Below are 19,351 nucleotides of genomic sequence, written 5' to 3'. Positions count from 1 at the left end.
AACTTGCCTAAGATGATGATGATGATGATTAACAGCAGATGTTCATTTTATTTGCTGTGGTTTATTATCTGAAACCTTACCTCTGCTGCAGCTGCTAAAAATGCTGCTAATAAAAATAAAAATGCTAAGCTCCCCCTCCCAGAAGCTTTTCTTGTGTGCAGTTTTGGAAACATAATTTAAAACTGAGAATGGGGCTGTGCAATCTTGAAATATCATCAACAACAACATCATCATTTTATTTGCATGCTCAAGCAGAATCTTCTTCCACAGCAGAACCCAGAGAGTTGCAGCAAGGAATAATCCTGTTCAGCCATACACTCTTCCAAGATTTGTCCCTCTGCCCACGCCCAACAGCCAGTCAGCATTCTGTGGCCAAAATTCTTTGCTTGCCCTGTCCTCATTGGGCCAACTCAGGATTACTGCTGAAGGCTGCGCTCCACAAAGACTTCTGATACGTATGCAAAGCACTGAGTTCCCCAAGCTCACCAATACCCCTGGTCTTGTGCCCTAGATGGTGCTGTAATACGATGCTTACGTATATGTAAACATCATTCCTTTCTGTGGACTCTGCTTTTGCCTCCAGTACCCGCAGAGGATCCCGTGCCAAGGAACAAAATGATTCAGCCTGCTGAGTGACTGTGTGTTATTTAACAGCAGAGGCACAACATGTAATTATTAAGTTGCACCCACATCAATTATCGTTAAGCCCTTGCACATAGCTAAGAGCTGAAACATTCAGATCAGGCGACGTGTTTTCCAGACGGGCAACTGGAATACATGTGGAGACCCGTAGCACCGATCACATTTTACAGAGTGCAAAACAGTGCTGTCCCTAATTTGAGAGAGATAGAGGAAGATAAAAACAAGTACGCACAGGACAGATTGATCTTGTATGCTCGGCTAACTCAATTTTCACTTCACCCTGGAATGTAATAGCAGGGGGGCCGGGGGAGAAAAGAAGTAGGACCTCTCTGAGTATTGCCTGAATACTGCTCAAACCAGCAGTACCTCTCTGGGGTCTCAGGCAAGGGTCTCTCATCCTCTGCAACTGTATACTTTTAATTTCAGGTGCCGGGGACCTTTGGCACGCACAGCCTGGACCACCTAAACACCACCTCTTGTCACCCTGTGGTCGGCATCGCCACCTGTCTGTGGCCAAGCAAACTGCAGCATGACAACACACTTGTGTTTTATTATATGTAACAAATGCATCAGTTCTGATGGCACAAGAGTTGACAGTGATGAACACGTTCTCTCAGTATAAACAAACACTTTCTCTCTCTTGGTGTCTGTCTGTTTTATACCTTATTTTGTTTTGGCAAGTTGCCATTTTGTATTTGTATGATGGCTCAGGGTTTCAAAAGCCAGAAGTGGCCAAGGCCTCTTGAGACCTCTGAGAGGGGGGGTGGGGGCGGGGGGCTGGACATGGATCAATGCCATCACTGGATGCAAGGATTATTTTTCTGAGCAGGTATTGCTTGCTGCAAAGGTGAGAGAAACGGACAATTCTATCAGCATCACAGGAGACAGATGCTAAAAATATAGGGGCATAGCAAGCTAACAGAAGTGTGATTAAAGAATGAAAACGTAAGATGTGTATACTAAGTCTGTGAAAGTGCATAAATAAAAATTTTTTAAAAGAGAAGTGGGTTGCAGCCTATGGTTGTCTTAATCAGAGTTGACTCATAGCTATTACTAATTTTAGTGGGTCCAACCTAAGTAGGACTACCATGGGATACAACCCACAATCAGGAATTCCCCTGTGTGTGTGCATTGAAGAAGAGTGCTTACTTTGTTTGACGGTGGAGGAGAGGCACAACTTGCCTGCCCGGATCTGGTCTATGGCCATCTGCAGGCCTGCGGACAGCAACTCTGCTACTTTCAAGTACAGCACCAACTGTTCTGCATAGCTGAAAAAAGAAAGCACCAGCAGATTAATGGAGCTGCCATCCACACAGCTGCAAAGGAAGACGCACAAAGCTGCTTTGAGCCCAAGCCAGGCCATCGCAGTTCTCTCGGGGACCTCCCCAAACATCACCCTTTACCTCCATTCTTTGCTGAGCAGGCTGATCTGGTCAGCCACGACGCTTTCCTGGAGCTGGTACTCAGAGGCCACCGAGCTGCTCATCTCGCTGGTGTTCCCTTTGATGGCCGCTATCTCCATCACGTAGTGGACAAAGGCCAGGGTGAACCGCAGGCTGCGAAGGATGTCCGTGTGCTCTTGCTGTGAGCGGGGAAACAAAGGGAGACGAGGTTTCATTAGCAAGCCAGCTCTAGAATGCAGAAAGCAGCAGATTCACGGAAAGGCCAACGCCTTGCCTTAGGCTGTGAGCTTTACACTACAGGTGGGCAACCTTTCCCCTGTCGAGGGCTGCATGCCCTTGGGAGTCATCTGGGGAGGGGGCCTCCAGCAGGCCTTCTCTCCCTCAACCTCCCCCTGGCATCAGGCTGCCTCACTGGGACAGCAGGGAAGCGGGCCTCCTTCCATCAGCACCATTGAAAGACATGCTCCATCAGGTACTTCCTCTGCCCCTGAACTGTTCCTATGCCAGATGGTCATTATTTAATAATCCGCTTTCCCCTGCCTCTTCCCTGCCTGTGTATTTCCCTTTGTGTGTAGTTCTGTTTGTTTTGAGGATTGCACTCCTGAGAGCAGCGACTGTCCTGCTTTAACTGATAGTATGCCACTCTGGGAGCCTTTTTGGCTGAAGAGAGGGATACAAATGCTCTAAAAAACAACAACGCTGTATGGCCTTTAACCAAGCCAGTTGCTCTCTCACTCAGAATCCAATACAGTCCACAGGCTTCTTTTAATAAACTGGTTTGCATTTAAGATGCCAGAAACATATCTGTTGTTTCTGCTGCTTCATAGGGTTATTGTAAGTGCACTTTTTCTAGAAAATGAAGTGCCGGTACTCATGAAGTTGTTATGGTAAGTGTCACACTTTTTAACAAACAAAAAAGAGGTGCCAGTACTGCATAACCTTGAGAAAACCCTAAAAAAAAGCACTGGTTATTGGGAAGATAAGTCTGGGGGAAGGGAGAGAGAGTTAGGAATGCCCCTCTGAGCTCCGAGAAGGAATGGCTGTGGGGGTAAGGCCTATGCCAACACTCTCCCTGGCCACGGTTAAGCAAAGTGGAAGGAAGAGGCAGGATGGGTGGAAAACATGAACGCACGCTCCCAGGGCTCCCGACGCAGCTCTACAGGTGAAACTCGAAAAATTAGAATATCGTGGAAAAGTTCATTTATTTCAGTACACCATCATCATCACAATCATAACAAATAAAGGCTTGACATATCTCGCTTTGCATGTCGTGAGTCCATCTCATATATTAGTTTCACCTTTTAAGTTGAATTACTGAAATAAACGAACTTTTCCATTACATTCTAATTTTTCGAGTTTCACCTGTAGTTCAAGGGGAGCCACAGGTGAGGAACATTCCCATGGCTCCCACTGTGGTTCTCATTCAGAGGGAGCCGGTGCCAAATCAGCAGCCGCCTTTACGGGCCTGTCCACTCACGGAATTAATGACTTTAAAAATTAAAAAGCTGGGATTGAGACTTGTTGCAGAGCCTCTGTTTGCACAGCTCTATAGAAACTGCTGAGAGTCTATAAATAGAGATGAAACAGTGACCTACTTTCCTTCACTGCCCCCTCCCCCCTCTTCTCCCTCCCATCGCTTTCATCTAGGTGCACATTTGCCAGAGGTTTTTGTTCAATTCACATACAAAAGGAGTGGGTGGGAGGGCTTGATGTCTTTGAGCTCAACAGCAACCTGAACCGAGGGAGTTTTTAAATTTTTTTTAAAGGGTTGGAATCCCATCTCTCTGAGCACCAACACAGCCAACCACATGGGTTTTGTTTTCATCTGTCTCCCTAGCCCAACTCCTTTGCACACTCAGGAGATAGCAGCTTGGAACATGGAGAACCACATCTTCAGCCAGGATCACTGGTTATTTTTAAACACGCGTGCAGCTTTGCAGACAATGCGAAAGAGCAGATCTGACTCAAGAACTGGAAATGGTAAGAATGCAATGCCCTGGTCGCTTGGGAGTGGGGGTGGGAATCAGGCTGCTGTGACTCCAAGAGCCTGACATTCAGTCTCCTTCAGAAAGCACCGGCGCGATCCAAATATCAGGTGTAATTCAAGCTTTCACTACTGACGAGACAGCATTCTGACAACACTCCACTAACATTTCACTAGGTATTTATTACCTAGCAACGGTCTCAACTTTTATGGTTCAGAGCTTTCAATTCTACTCCCCTTTCCAGATTCGCAGGCTTCCTCTAAAGACATTCTCTTCTTCCTGTATACAGATGGAAAACTGAGGCTGGCTTTATCCCTCAGCGAGCTCCTGGCTTAGTTGAGAGGCTTCCCGTAGCCAAACAACAACAACCCTCCGCTCCATTCATGGGAACACAAGCCCCAATGTGATGCTGCCTCTCCTTCACTGTCCATAGCAACCAAATTGAGCCAAGGGAGAGCCTTCTAATAATACAAGAGGGAAGTTTTAAAAAGGCCTCTTTTGCTTGGAAAAGGAAGCAGCTGGGAGTCAAGTGGCAGCAGCATATATCACAAAGATGAATGGAAGGAAAGAAACCGCAAATACATAGTATTCAGTGATAATTAACACTGCAGCTCTACACACACACACACACACACACAGAGAGAGAGAGAGAGAGAGAGAGAGAGAGAGAGAGAGAGAGAGAGTATTATCCCCAGATGTGGTGCCTAAACGACTTTTGGAACTCCCTCCCACTTGACCTTATTTAACATTTCTAAGCTACAAGTATTGCCTGCAAGTCCCTGGAAGCACAAGTCAATTAATAAAAAAAATGTTACAGAACAAACTGGCAGCCATAAAACGATGCCCTAAATGACAGTGTGCCATAGCAGATCAAATACCGGAATAGAACCATGGAGATCTTGGTTCAAATCCCCATTCGGACATGAAGGTCTTTTAAGTGGCAAATAACTCCCTTAGCCTAACCTATCTCATAGGGTTGTAAAGCCTGAACAAGACCTCAGAGGGCAAAGATGCTAAATATTCACCTAGATCAGGAACACCGGAAAGCCACATAGGGCAGAGGCACTGGAGAGCTTTACAATACAACATCTTAAAGTGGGGTAGCTAGAATCTTTTTCCAGCAACTGATTCCATATCTCATGATTTGTGCAGAAGTAGCAAACAGGGACAGGATGGGGAGCTGCTGTGTTGAGCTACGTAAGGCACTGGAGCCCCAGCTCAGCGCTGCTGAACCCCCCCATGACACTGACAACGTATTTTTGTTCTTTTACCTCCCAACAGTCACAAGGACCAGCATTTTGCTTTTAATAAAACCCAGGGAGGACAAGAATGTTGACTTCCGCACCCAAACTGTGTCTGTGTCTGACAAGGTGAGAAATGCGAGGAACACTGATGAACCTGTGGAGGACCAAATGAATTTCAGCCTCATGTTTTAATCTTGTGTCTCTGGGGTGGGTGGGGAGGTGGGTTTCCACTCACTTCCATGAGCGTCTCCTCCGGTAGCTCGGGTGCCTCAAAGGTGACTGCTCCCTCCAGATTGGCAGTGATGGGGTCGGCAAAAGTATATCTGATGCCTGATGGGGCTTCGAGCACATCCCCGCCAGCGCTCATGATGAAGTGCCGCCCGCTGAAAGACCCTCCCGAACTGTGAGAGCTGGAAGATCCCACTAAAAGGGTTGAAACAGAGAAGCAAAAGTTACCTAGACATGACTCTTCAGGCCAAAGGAGAAAAACAAACAGACACAGTTTTATTTATTGATTCAGATTAAGCTCCAATTTAGGGCTCATCCAGGCTTCCTTTTGTGCCATGTTTCTGAATTTCAGAAATTTTGGGGAAACCTGAATTTCCGCTTGTTCTGAATCAGCATTAAAAAGCAGCTTTTCCTGGGGAAAGTTAGATGGGGTGCACTCAGACAAGGAGCTTTGAAGCAGGGCGAAAGGTAAATGTGAATGAGCCCATAATTGTGACATTTTAATCCTCAGCTATCCTTATTAATCCCTTTCCACCAAGCAAAGTCCAAACACAGCCTTATTTCATAGGACTATCATCCCAATGACAATGAGAACGGCAGTGCTTGTAAGCAAAGCTCCATGTGAGCAGGAGCTTCCTCATTTATGGTGCTTCTCCTAAAATAAAAATAGTCTCCATGTGTGCACCGGTACTCCAGTGGGTACCCAGAACTTAGTGAAGCTTTTGAGTGGGGCAAATCCCCAGAGCTTCCTTAGATCTCAAAAAAATCACCATTTTTTTTTTAAAAAAAGGAAGGTGTCTGTATAATTGCTAGCTCAAGATCTGTGACATAACAGGGAAGCAAGTCTGTCAGGCGGCTCACAGTGTGTGTATGTGCATGTGAGACACTAGATTCCCTGTTCCTAGAATACACACATCCCTGAGTTAGGACACAAAGCCAGGACAGTAACTATGAAAATAACTCCAATTTCCTTCTGGACAGCAGTATCACGATGGCAGGAAGCACTCATTACCTGAAAACATTCTGGTCCTGGTGGTCTGCGGTGGGGTTGTCCCACTGGGAGGGGAACCAACAGTAAAGACCACTGGAGAAGGGCTTGCAGAGCCGCCATCCCGGGCCCCTGAGTGTAAGTTTCCTCCACAGACAGCAGAAGGAGCTACGAGGAAAGAATGAGTTAGGATTTTATGAGAGCCATAAAAGATATCAAGATAGAAACACAGTCAGCCTAGAAGTTAAGAGTGTTGGTGGGACTAAGGTTCAAATCTCCCAACTAAGCCATGTAGCTCACTGGGTGTTTGAGCCAGTCACTTGCTGTCTCTCAGCTTAGCCTACCTCTCAGGGCTGTTGTCAGGATATTATGAATCTGTGGGAGAGGGTGAGGGAAGAGAACCCTGTGTATAGCTCCTCCAATTTGAGTAACTAAAAAAAGGAGCAAAACGAAAAAGGAACCCCAGAGTTTCCCATCTCCCCGTACCTGTGATTTCCATGGGCTTCTCATTGTTCAAACTGTCATTGCTTCCAGCTTCCCCAAAAGCAGCTTTGAGGAGGAGATCAGTGAGGCGACCGGTGCTGAGCGACCTGGAGGAAGGAGAGAAGCAAGACAAGTGAATGTGAGGGGACGGACGGACGCACAGCTGTTGTGGATTTCTGCTCCCTAACAGCTGGTTGCAGTGAAAAGCGCAGTGGCCTTTAAAGAAGGATAAAAGGCCTCTCTAGAACAGGCATCCCTAAACTTGGCCCCTCCAGCTGTTTTGGGACTACAACTCCCATCATCCCAAGCTAACAGGACCAGTGGTCAGGGATGATGGGAATTGGTAGTCCCAAAACAGCTGGAGGGCCGAGTTTGGGGATGCCTGCTCTAGAAGACATCTGAAGGCAGCCCTGTTTAGGGAAGCTTTTAATGTGTGATGTATTACGGTATTTTAATATTTTGTTGGAAGCCGCCCAGAGTGGCTGGGGAAGCCCAGCCAGATGGGCGGGGTATGAATAATAAATTATAATTATTATTCTAGAACATTAAGCCTGCAGGCCAGGAGGGCTCTATCCAAGGCAAAATGGAGCCCACCTTAGCTAGCAGATGCAAGCTGGCTTGCTGGCTGGGGAGAGCTATGCTGAATGTTTGGAATGGAGCTCAGCCTCAGCCCCCAAGAGGGTAGATTTGCAAGACCTGCCAATGAGGCAGCAGATCTGGGTTGCCAACTCATGAGGTAACCCATCAGCCTGAGCCCGATGAAAACTGTAGTCTAAAACATCTGAAGGATGCCAGTCTGGAAAAGACTGCTCAATTGTTTTTTTAAAAAAGCCAGTTTCTTAGAGCACAGGTGGGTCATCTGCAGCCTCCTTTTATGCAACACCCCCCACAAAAAAGTCCTCCTAAAACCGTCCAGTTCCTCTGTCCCATAAGAGTTCCTCCCTTCCTCTCTATGGTTCCTAGTTTCAAAAAAACCACTCTCCAGCTATTTTTCCTGGGTAGTTTCAGAACAAATGGAAGCAGAAAGCTCGTCACTTAGTTTTTGCGATAACAGTAAACAAAATTGATGTATGTAGTTTTGAAGATATAAGACAGTTAGTGAAAGACTGGCTGCAACACCACCAAGGAAATGATGTGTTGAAAATAGATAAGAAAAATGGATTTAGTACAGAAATGTCAAGGTTTGAAAAGGAATTATTGGAAAATAATGTGAAGTTACTTTCGAAAATGTATAAATTGTTGCTAGAGTGGCATACTAAGGACGAAGAAGTTGAATCAGTAATGATAAAATGGGCACAAGACACTGGGCACAATATTCAATTTTCATCTTGGGGAAAATAATAGAGGGAAGACTTAAAATTTACAGCATGCTTTGTGCTGAAGGAAAACTACATGAAAATTATGTATTGGTGGTATTTAACACCTGTAAAACTAGCAAAAATGTATAGAACTGCTTCCAATGTTTGCTGGAAATATGTGGTGGATGTGCAAGATAACTAAAGCATTCTGGGAAATTATTTAAAATGAGCTGATTTTTTTTTAAAAAAATAAATAAATAGAAAATAAGATAAGCAGATGAAAAAGAAAGATTGATAATGGTAAACACGGAAGGGCGGAGGGAAGTCAAGGGATTCAGAGAATCCTAAATGAGGAGATGAATAATGTGTTTGAATTTTTGTTATGTAAAACTTATTAAAAATATTTTTTTAAAATGATGTATGTTTGTTTGTTTTACTTCCCATGGCTTCAAGGAAAGAATTTCCGTCCCCTGAAATGTCTGAGAATCGAGAGCCTAGATCAGGCATAGGCAAACTCGGCCCTCCAGATGTTTTGGGACTACAATTCCCACCATCCCTGACCACTGGTCCTGTTAGCTAGGGATCGTGGGAGTTGTAGTCCCAAAACATCTGGAGGGCTGAGTTTGCCTATGCCTGGCCTAGATGAATACCAAGGAATAGAATCATAAATAGATTAGATCTGGTGCTGGACCAAGCCTCCCCATGTTGGGCAATCCAGGATATCATCAGAGGAAATGACAGGAGGAGGAGGAGAAGGAGGAGGAGAGGAAGAGAGCAATTATGGAGTCATTCCATTGGATGCTAGCCATTAGTGTGGACCTCTCAGCAGTTAAAGCAGGAAAAGTGTGGCATCTCTTTGGCAAACTAAGCTATGCACCTGTTTAGCCTGCCTGAGACAGCACTTCTTGTGTGCACTTGCTGCGCAAGGAGTGTCTCACATGCCTAACTGCTAAGTTTGTGCTCCTCATCCTAAGGAATATGGAAAGCTGCCTTATACCGGGCCATGCTAGCTCAGTATTGCCCACTCTGATTGCCAGCAGATCTCTGGGCTCTGAATCAGGATCCTTCCCCTCACCTTATCCTTGGTAAATGACGATACCAGGGGCTTCCTCTGCTGCCAAAGCTACTCATCACCAACCACAGTTGCTGGATATAGGGCAGTGGGCCGAAGCACACTCTCTTGCCTTGCCCCACATGTCCAGCACAGGACATTCCCCCCCCCCCCATTATTTGATAAAAGGAGCCTTCATCCTGTTGCTTCACAGGACCCTATTTGACACATGGGCAAAGCAGAGGCAGTTGTAGGAGCTGGTGTGTTGCACAAAAGCTATGAGGCACAGGAAAAGGGGACCATGGTGGAGACAAGGATGGAGATGGAGGCGGCGGTTTGAAGCAGGTGAATCATGGAGACAGGAGCCTATAGCCATGGAGGTGGCAGGGCTGTAACTAAGTGGCACACAGGAAGTCCCAAGTACAAGGCTCAGCATCACCACGCAGGGCTGAGAGTCCCCTGCCTGGTCAATGCACACAATTATGAAGCTAGGCGAACCAATGGACTGACTCAGTTTTCTACCTGCCCCTGCTATATCTGACCTTGGGGTGAGGAGATTAAAGGGTTGCTGGCATGTGGAGCCACCGGAACTCCCAGAAAGGGACTGTGAATATGGTTTACTGGGAATCCTATTTAGCCTGAGAAATAACCAACACAGGAAATTTTGAGGCGCTTTGAAGATTCCTTGATGCGAAATAAAAAAGTACCGTATTTTTCACTCTATAAGATGCACTTTTTCCCTCCTAAAAAGTAAGGGGAAATGTGTGTGCGTCTTATGGAGAGAATGCAGGCTGCACAGCTATCCCAGAAGCCTCTTCAGGGCAACGGGAAGAACACTCCCCCTGTCCTGAAGAGGCTTCAGAATATTTTTTTTCTTGTTTTCCTCCTCCAAAAACTAGGTGAGTCTTATGGTCTGGTGCGTCTTCTAGAGCGAAAAATACGGTATGTGGATGCAAGGAGAGTGGCAAATCAGCATCTATCCCCCTCAGCCCGGCCCATCATAACAGCAAAACTTGTGTGCATTGTGAATGCCTTTCTGGTCAGCTTCGTACCTGCCCTTGGCTTCTTCCATAGGCCTCAATCCTAGGCCTGCCTGCTGGCAGTGGAAATGACCCATGTCCTTCAAGTCTGGCAGAGTCTTGTTCCTTGTCGGAATCATGACGCCCTGGTGCGCCAGGAGGGCAAGCAGGTTTTGGGAGCTTGGGGTTTTGTTGAACTCAAAAGGAGGCATGACCTATTATTTTTTTATTAAAAACAAAAAGTGGGGGAGGAGTGGAGAGAGGTGGTTCACTAGTGTTCAGCGTGAGAGAGTGTCACTGTTTGCACCATGGCTTATCTGTGCCGCTATTAATAAAAGCCCCCACCCACTCCATACACACATAAACAGGCATTAAATTCAATCACAAACAGGGGCTGCATCTGCTACCCCCACCATTTCATAACATTGCCCTCTACACAACCTCCTAAGATCAGTGGGCACCCAAACCTCTCCCCTCACACACTTTAAAACTTGGGGATATATTTTCCTGCTTGTTGTGGCAACTGTCATGAGCTGCGCTAGATAACACACGGTTTTTAACTGCATTTTTAATTGCGTCTTTTAGTTCTTATATTCCGTTATATTGCAATGCAATTTGAATTCCATGGAATATCATTTAGAATACAAAACACAATACAATAAATATGGGACACAAAAGCGCTATTAAACATAAACGTGACTGCTTAATATGCCTGCACCTGATGCTCATTTGCAAATCTCTGTCCTAGATTTACAGCTTTAGGAGACCACAAGCGAGAGCCCATTGAAGGCAGGGGGAAAACAATACCTTTGTTGGAGAGCCCATTATGGTTGGCAAGGGGCTTCTCTGCATAAACTCAGAGAACTTTGGCGAGGACCTCAGTGGGCGGCAAGGTTGCAGGCCATGTGTCTGTGCTGGCTGGCCTGCGGCGGCCTGGTTGAAATGGGGAACCAGAGGATCAGAGTACTGCTTTGTAATCTTCTGCCGGCAGGAATGCAAATCTGACAGGTTGGGAGCGCTGTGGAGACGGGAGCCCATCCCTCGAGGGGAAGGGTCAGGCACTGAGGCACCTGGAGGGACGAGAGGGGGAGCAGGATGCCCAGAGTTATGCATCAGTAAGAAAGAATGGCAAGGGAAGGGCAGAAATCTCAAGATAGTGTCAAGGGCAACCTACCAGGTATGGGCACCCGACTTCTCATCTCTGTTCCAAAGGGAGGAGAAGGGAGAACGGTCTGGTCAGGCTGCTCTGGAATTGTTCCAACTGAAAAATCAAAAAGCACATCAATGCACTGACAGACAAAAAATTGAACGCTCCCTATAGCAAACATTTCGTTTAGATTACTTATAGCAATATTGCTGTTGTTTTTTAAATCAAACTGGGGCACCGTTATACCAGTCAAACTTCTGAAAACCTACATAGGAAACAATGAGGTTTTGTCAAGATACAATTAGTCAAAGGTTCATAAGCTCGCTTAGGTTATGAGTGCTTTTAGATGTTCGAAGCAAACAGTAAAGCTGGTTTATATCAAGTCAAATCATTGGGACATCTAATTAGAAACCTCGCACTCTTGGTTTCTTTTTGAAAGGAATGAAAGATTTATTTCTTCCAGCAAGGTTTCAGTTGAAGACTTCTTACACATGTTTAGTTTGATTATGGAACTTTGATATTGCTGGATTTTGTGTTATTTTTATTTCTTTATATTTCACAGCAAACAACTCAGTAACTGGAAAAGTTCTCTCTCTCTCTCTCTCTCTCTCTCTCTCTCTCTCTCTCTCTGTGTGTGTGTGTGTGTGTGTGTGTTAGTAAAAACAAAAGTATAGGAGCTGAGGCCTTCCACTTGTGTTGGACTCCAACTCCCATCAGCCCCAGTCAGTGACGATGGGAGATGGAGTCCTGCAATACACAGAGGAGTGACAGACCCCACCCCCACCCCACAGATAAATAAACATATATAATAGCTCAGCATAGTCTGCTGTGATGGCTTCTTCTTTTCCTGAGCTCTCCCCTCCTGAAATCCTTTCAACTGAGATGATAGGAATTGAATTTTGGACCCTCAACATGGAGAGCATTGTGGTGCCTCTCACTGGTAGTCCCTCCCTTAAACCATTGTCATTTTCAAACGGTTCCCTCTCAGTCCTGGGGAGGAACAGGCACATATGGGACCAAGTATAGTTAGGACACTTCCAAACCAGAGTCACTGCTCTAATTATGCTACTATATCTGCATTCACCCACAAAACGCTGGTTGGAATTAAGGAAAGTGCGCAAACACACACACACACACACACACACACACACACACACACACATGCACAAACACAATCGCTGAGGTTTCTAGAATTTGGAATAAGCAAACCCAATAATTTACCTTGTGGGGATGGCGTGTAAGGCTTAGCGCCCCCAAAGGAGAACCTTCTGGAGGTTGGGACAGCTCCATGCTCCCCAGCAGCAAAAGGAGGGGAAGGGCTGGCCTTCATGAAACCAAGTGGGCTGTTGCTGCTGCTTGATCTTCTGACTGTTCCGGACCTAATGGGAAAGGATTTGATCTCTCATTATTCCACGGGGAACGTAGTAGGCAGACAAGATTTTAAGAAAAGCAAATGGTGAACAAGCTCGGAAGCATAGGAAGGTACAGAGTCAGGCCAATAGTTCACTCATCTAGCTCACTCATTTCTGTACTGACTGGCATCAGCTCTCCTGGGCTTCAGGCAGGGGACATTACCTGGAGAGGCCAGGGACTGAAGCTGAGATCTTTTTCATGATTGAATGCATGCCTCCATGGCCGGAAACAGTAAAGCTTCCTTCCGCCTTAAGGAGGAGGTGGTTTTGCTGGCATCACTGGCCAGGCCAACCAATCTGGTTGGTCTGGGGGTGTGGCCTGCCCATTAAAGGCAGGACACAGCCAGGAGATCTCTCTCTTTCCTGCTTCCAGCTGCTCTGGTTTTCCCACCCTCCCGCCCTTTAAGGTTTTCATCTCTTTTGAGCTTGCTATGGACTTTGGTTGGTTGCCGTTGAGGGGCCTGGTAGGAATTTTTCCACTTGGTTTTCGCCTACCTCAGAGCAAATTGTCACAACTTTTAAGGTTTGGCGGTTAGGCATTGGAATATTTCTGGAGAAGAGAAGAGGGGAGGTAGTGCCATCACCTCCCCCGCATATTGAAGGGTATTAGGATTTGGGGGTGTGGCCCTGTCCAAAGCCTAGGGAGGTGAGGGCCTAAGGCACGACCCCTGGGGGAGCTCCTAGTTGATGTGCACCAGCAGGACTTCCCCTACTGGTGGTTAACCCTTCCTGGACTCCTTACAGATGGGCTGGAGTCAGATATAGTTGGTTAGATCTAATGCCTAAGCCAATACCGCTCATCATCTGTAACCAATAAAGTTGTGGCCTTTTTAGCCCATTAACCTTAAATATTTGAGTCATGTGTCTTTATTCTAAGGGGGGGGGGGTTGGGACCTTGCCACGCAACTTTTCTAATGCTGTAAATCACCTTGGGATTGTCAGATGAAGGGCGGTATAATTAATAATATTAATAATAGTAATATGCAAAGCATGTGCTCTACCTCTGAGTCTTGCCCCTACAGAATCATATCAATACCATCCACAAGTCAATGGGAAAAATGGGCCTGAGACCCATTGAACCTGCAACACTACAAAGTGGTGCGACCAATGACAGAGGTGCAAGAGAGGCTTTAAAAGGGAGGACAGGGAGACATTTGCAGCAGACACAAGAAATGCCATCTTAGTTCTTTATTTCCAGATGAAAGACAGCCACTGAAATATTGTAACACTCATGTGACACCAGACTTTGCGGCTGCTCGGCATGAGATGCTTTTCATAAAGGCCAATGTGTAAGACCTAAGATGGAACTGACAGGACGGGTTCCGTGGCAACAGCAGCAGCCTGACTGGAGAAGAATCAGGGCGAAAGCCCTCTGAGGTGATGTCTCGGAAAAGGATACCAGGAAGAACAATCCAAAGGATGCTCTTCACAACAGGTTTACCTTTTGGTTTATTTGTTTACACTTCTTGACAGCTTTTGCTCTAGATCCTTCAGGGAACAGCACAAACCTCAGTTGTTTTTCCAAGTCCTTCACTCTTTAACAGCTGCAGCGGGAACACAACCCCAGCAAAAGAAAAGCATCACGCTGCTGGCAGCCTCTGTGGTTGCACTGAGAAGGCAGACCACAGGCTCAGAAAGCTGCTGTTCAAATGCAGCTAGCACCCTGCGGTCCCTTTGGCGATTCGGGCTCAGACTGATGTGCATTGTGTCCACCCAACTCCACTGGCAACTTGGAGAGAAGCATTGCATCAAGAGCCTGTTGGCTGGCAACGGACTGGGGTCTAACTGCTTGACACCTCTTCTAAGGAGAAGACCATTGTCCAGAGCTCAGAGGCTGAACCAGAAAGCGGGGGAGGAATCCACACAGCAAGGAAGTGCACAGACGAGAAGCAGAGGGGCATGAAGGGGAGGTTGATTGACCACAGGTGGCAATCAATGCCAGGCACTGGTGGCTTGCAGCACAGGAACGTGCGCAGTGGTTTCCCTGACCAGTGGTTTCCCGACACCAGTAATGCAGCAGCTGCCAAAGACTGCGTGGAATGTGAGGGCTGACATGGAAAACACAGAGATGGTAAGAAGATAAAAGTCCCTACCAGAGAAGAATGGCAGATCAAGTTGATGGGATTATGCCAAAATGACCGGAAGAATCAGAAATCAGGAGGACCAAAACTTTAATAAGGAATGGGGAAATTTTTTAACCTATCTTAAAAACCATTGTAAACAGTTAAGATCGTTAGGAGGATTGGAATATCACTTATAGTTGGACGCAATGGAGATGTAAAAGATTGGGATTATCATAAAAGATGCAGGAGGAAATGATTAACAATAGGACCCACAAAGGGCAGGAGGGAAGTCCTAGAGATTCCTTAGAATCTTGTTTTTTATGTTGTATGTTCAATATGTGACTGTAAAGCTTTAATCTGAAAAACCAAATAAATAAAGGTGTGGAAAAACAACAACACAGGAAATAAAGGACAGGTTAGGCAATCAAAAGATCTGTGTCGTAGGACAAGGTTTCTTAAAAAGACATCTGGACAGACGTTTTCAGACTACAATCAGTACTGGCTGGTCCTAAGAGGACCTGCAATAAAAAGAATTCAGGAGGGCAACAGGTTGGAGGAGACTACACCAGTGACTCTTCCTATTCAAGGGGTCCTTTGCTTCCCTGACTTAGAAGAACTATAAAGGCTTCTAGGAATCTGCCTGGGCATGTTTCAGTTCTGGCTGCTGGTGCCAAGGCCTAATTCCTGGCTTCACCTCCTCTCCCCTGAGCAAGACCCAGTGCTGACCGTGATACTAGCGGGCAGGCACACGCTGTGGAAAGTCTGAAGAGAAACTCACCTCTTCAAATGACTGCACCCTTGAGGAGCCTTGCTTTCTCCTTTGCTTCCACTTATCAGTGGGAACTTGGCCCCCAAATAATTCAGTTCCACTCTTTTAGAGAGGCTGTATTTCTCGTATGACTCCCCCATCCCCACTTGTTCATGTTTCGGGAGAACCATGGAGGAGGAAATGAAGCCTGGAATCCCGGAGCACTGCCGCTAGAACAGCGAGTGTGAGAGCCGAGCAATTTCATAGAGGAGGAAGATCTGCCCGCACAGGATGGAAGGAGTCAGTCACACAGCCTGGGGCCATACATCCGGTGGAACCTGACTGCTCCCCAGCTGAAGTTCCAAGCCACAGGCATGGATTGCTCATGCAGCAACTGGATCATGTGACTGTGGCAGAGAGGCCTAAGACGCACGGCTGAGATGCCTTACTAAGCACATAAGCAAATGTAAATAAACACATACATTAAAGAAAGGAGCACTCTGGCAGGGCCGATATCGCGCAATAATTACAGCCGCAGTGTTCAGGCAACTAATCCAGCCTTGTAAATAGGCTCATAAACGTTACTAGCCTACGGAAAGTTTCACTTGACTACTGTTGGCAGAAGGCGAACAGGACAGAAACGCAAGATGAGCCAAATCACTTTGATCAGTGGGGTGGGTAAGTTGGTGCCCCTCCAGGTGTATTTGGACTACAACTCCCAGCATCCTTTACGGTTGTGACCAGGCAAGCTGGGGTTGATGGAAGCTGGAGTCCAGTAACATCGGGAAAGCCAGATGATCCTCACCCCTGACTGAGTTTAAAATAAACATAAAGCCTTTTGACAGACTAGAAAAATGCCACTGTTCCATCAGGAAGTCATATCTATAACTTTCCCAATGCACAGATGCAAATTTTTTAAAAATGCAAATGACGAACAAGAGTCTGAAAACAAGTATTTGTGCCTCACTTCGACCTCTCTTTTATCCACCACACACACACGGGAGGGAAGGCTTCTCTTAAGAATGCACCTACGGTGACACACGTATTCAACATCTGAAATCCCCCAAGAAAGTATGCTTTGTTCTCCTTCAGAAATATTGCCGCATTAACATGCAAATTCCAAGGAATTTAACTTTGCTATTAAATCAACTAACAAGTTGTTCTGAGTAAGCACTGTCTTACACAGCTCCATGGATGTTACTCTGCAGTAAGATTGCTTAGGATTGTATCCTAAATCCGATATGGTTCATTGAATGATATCTAGGGGCTGCCATACATCTGGATCTTCCTGGACATTGCCGGGATTTCAAAGGCAGAATATCTGAAAGGCGGTGGGATCTTAGGCAAGTCAAAATCGAAAAAAAGAAGCTCAACAACTTTGATAAAAGAACCATGTTAAACGGCGCAACGCAGAGTAAAACCAGCTTTAAAAATAAGTCCCTGCCTCAAGGATCTCCCAATCCAAATTTTGGCAGGGTAGGTAGCTAAGTAGCCCAAGCTTTGAAACTGGGACCTTGTGCATGCCATCTCTCACATCTCTAGCTAGGGCTCAAAAAGACCACTGCTTGCAAAACCCTGGAGAGCCACTGCCATTCAGTCTGTAGCAGACTCCAAGTCTGTCTTTGGTATAAGGCAGCTTCCTTTGATGACAATGGAGAAAGAGGAGTGAAGATAACAGAAACAGAGACAGCAGGAATAGAAGAGACAGAGGATGAAGGAATTATGCAAACAAATGGAGATGTATACTACTTCGGTATGCAACTCACCTGGCAAGATTGCACCGTAAGGCTCATTTTACATGAGGAGGAAGAGGACTGAGAAACAAAGTTTGAAGCATCAAGGGGGAAAATAAGTGAAACGAACACAGTTTTCCCCCTTTAGACTCCCTTTCCTCTCCCTGTTGTCTCCTCTGTATCAAATTTTAGATTGCACTTTCCTCATAGCAGGACCATTTATTGTTAATCTAACATGTTATGCATATTGAAAAAAGGAAAGGCATAGAAGTTCAGGGATGGAGTTCTGAGCACAAGGAACAACAATGAACAAAGTGCAGAGTCATTTACAAGAGCGGACCATTAGCTGGCCAAATGTCCTCAATCAACTAGAACAAAAAGCCTATCAAAATCCCCATGTTCGTACTGCACACATTTTTAGCCTCTTAGTGCATCAATGCTCTGAAGGCAGGATGCAACCTATTAGTACACTATAATATGTACTAAGGCTTTCCTGAAGTCCAACTAAGAATGAGCCACGCTCATTTCTAGGGGAGGGAAGGGAGGTATTCCAGAGATCCTGGGTCACCACAGAAAAGGCTCTGACCTGGTACACACCAACCTAAGAGCTTTCACTGGAGTGAGAGAGAGTAGCCTTGAGAGCATGTTTATAGTCATTTACTAAAAAGTTCTTTTGTGACATAGCACCAAAATGAGATCCCACAGATGAGGAAACGGCAAGACAGGTTCCCAAGGCTTGCCTAATCTGTGTGTAAATTATTTCAGAGCAAGACCATTTCTTAATCCCGGTGAGATCATAATGAGCCTTCAGACAAGCTTGTGAAAAGGATGTTGGAGACAGGCTAATTGCATGCCACTGGACAAGTATGCAATTCTGCAACCTGCCGCCTGGTGCTCCTCCTTCATTTCCATGGGGCATACCAGACATTCTCTAGACTGCACCCAGGTGTTCTCTAGATTGCTCATGAACAACCCTCAGGGTTGCTACCTTTCGACACTGATTGATGCCGAGTCAATTATACCAAAGAACATTGGCAGCGAGACAAGAATACAGCCTCCCGGACATCTCAGCGCTATCAAAGCCTCAGTACTCACCGTGGGGAAGTGTATTGATTAGGAGACTGAAGGTTCTGCTCAATCCGCCGGTAGTTGTGGATCTGTGTGGGGACTGGGATGGGGACCGACTGCCCATGCTTGCTGCCTGATGAAAACTGCCCAGGCCGGCTGCAGAACAAAAAGCACAGAGCACTTTTAGGGGAGGATGGGTTTTCGGAAAAGTGGAAGGGTCTGTTGAGAGGAGGAAACAGTAGGAAATGGGTGGTAGGAGCCTGGGAGCAGTGGAGAATTGGATCACAGAAATGTTTACGGCTGTGGGGCAGGGGAGCTGGGAACTGTTTTTGCAAACAGAACACCGCCTGCAGGTTTTGGACAGGGAAGATACATTCAGTGGGCTTCCCACTCCTTCCTTGATACAGACACCAATTGCCCTCTCTTCTCCTTGACCTAATCCACACATGCAAGTGGAGAATCCTGCCTCGCTGCTTGCATGCTCAGAGAGGGCACCGAAGGAGGCAACAGCAGCCAAGAGGCTCTGGGGTGGCGGCCCTGCAGGCTGCAGCTCAATGGTAGAGCACCTGTTCCATGTGCAGAAGAAGGTCCCATTGAGCTCAATAGATCAACAGTCTGACTCTGTATAAGGCAGCTTCCTAGGTTCCTAACTTACTGGAGGTTCTGGGCCTTGTCAAATGCCCACCAATACTGACCCCAATGCTGGACCTGGGAGAACGAAGTTTTACTGGAGAACAATATGGTAACTGACACAGTGGGAGAGCTGTTTGGGCCCAGAGAGGGAGATGGAAAGCTGGCAACTGGAGGGTGTGGTGGTGCCAGTGAAGGGATTTTGGTAG

At 46.3% G+C, this 19,351-nt stretch overlaps 1 protein-coding gene across 1 annotated transcript in view; it reads right to left on the bottom strand.

Annotated features, from left to right (window-relative positions):
* ULK1 (unc-51 like autophagy activating kinase 1) overlaps positions 1–19,351 on the bottom strand; it is a 109,547-nt gene that overhangs the window by 5,785 nt on the left and 84,411 nt on the right. The window contains exons 16-25 of the mRNA XM_081174747.1: positions 18,540–18,668; positions 12,710–12,867; positions 11,516–11,602; positions 11,149–11,411; positions 10,375–10,556; positions 6,977–7,080; positions 6,515–6,658; positions 5,510–5,697; positions 2,046–2,224; positions 1,792–1,910 (exon numbers count right to left, since the gene is read on the bottom strand). Of these exons, the coding sequence (XP_081030873.1) occupies positions 1,792–1,910; positions 2,046–2,224; positions 5,510–5,697; positions 6,515–6,658; positions 6,977–7,080; positions 10,375–10,556; positions 11,149–11,411; positions 11,516–11,602; positions 12,710–12,867; positions 18,540–18,668 (1,553 nt within the window). The remainder of the gene's footprint in view (positions 1–1,791; positions 1,911–2,045; positions 2,225–5,509; positions 5,698–6,514; positions 6,659–6,976; positions 7,081–10,374; positions 10,557–11,148; positions 11,412–11,515; positions 11,603–12,709; positions 12,868–18,539; positions 18,669–19,351) is intronic.

Source organism: Podarcis bocagei, assembly GCF_964188305.1.
Source record: "Podarcis bocagei genome assembly, chromosome: 16".
Lineage (NCBI taxonomy): Eukaryota > Metazoa > Chordata > Lepidosauria > Squamata > Lacertidae > Podarcis > Podarcis bocagei.
The sequence above is the reverse complement of the archived record's forward strand: the minus strand, read 5'-3'. Positions and strand labels throughout refer to the sequence as shown.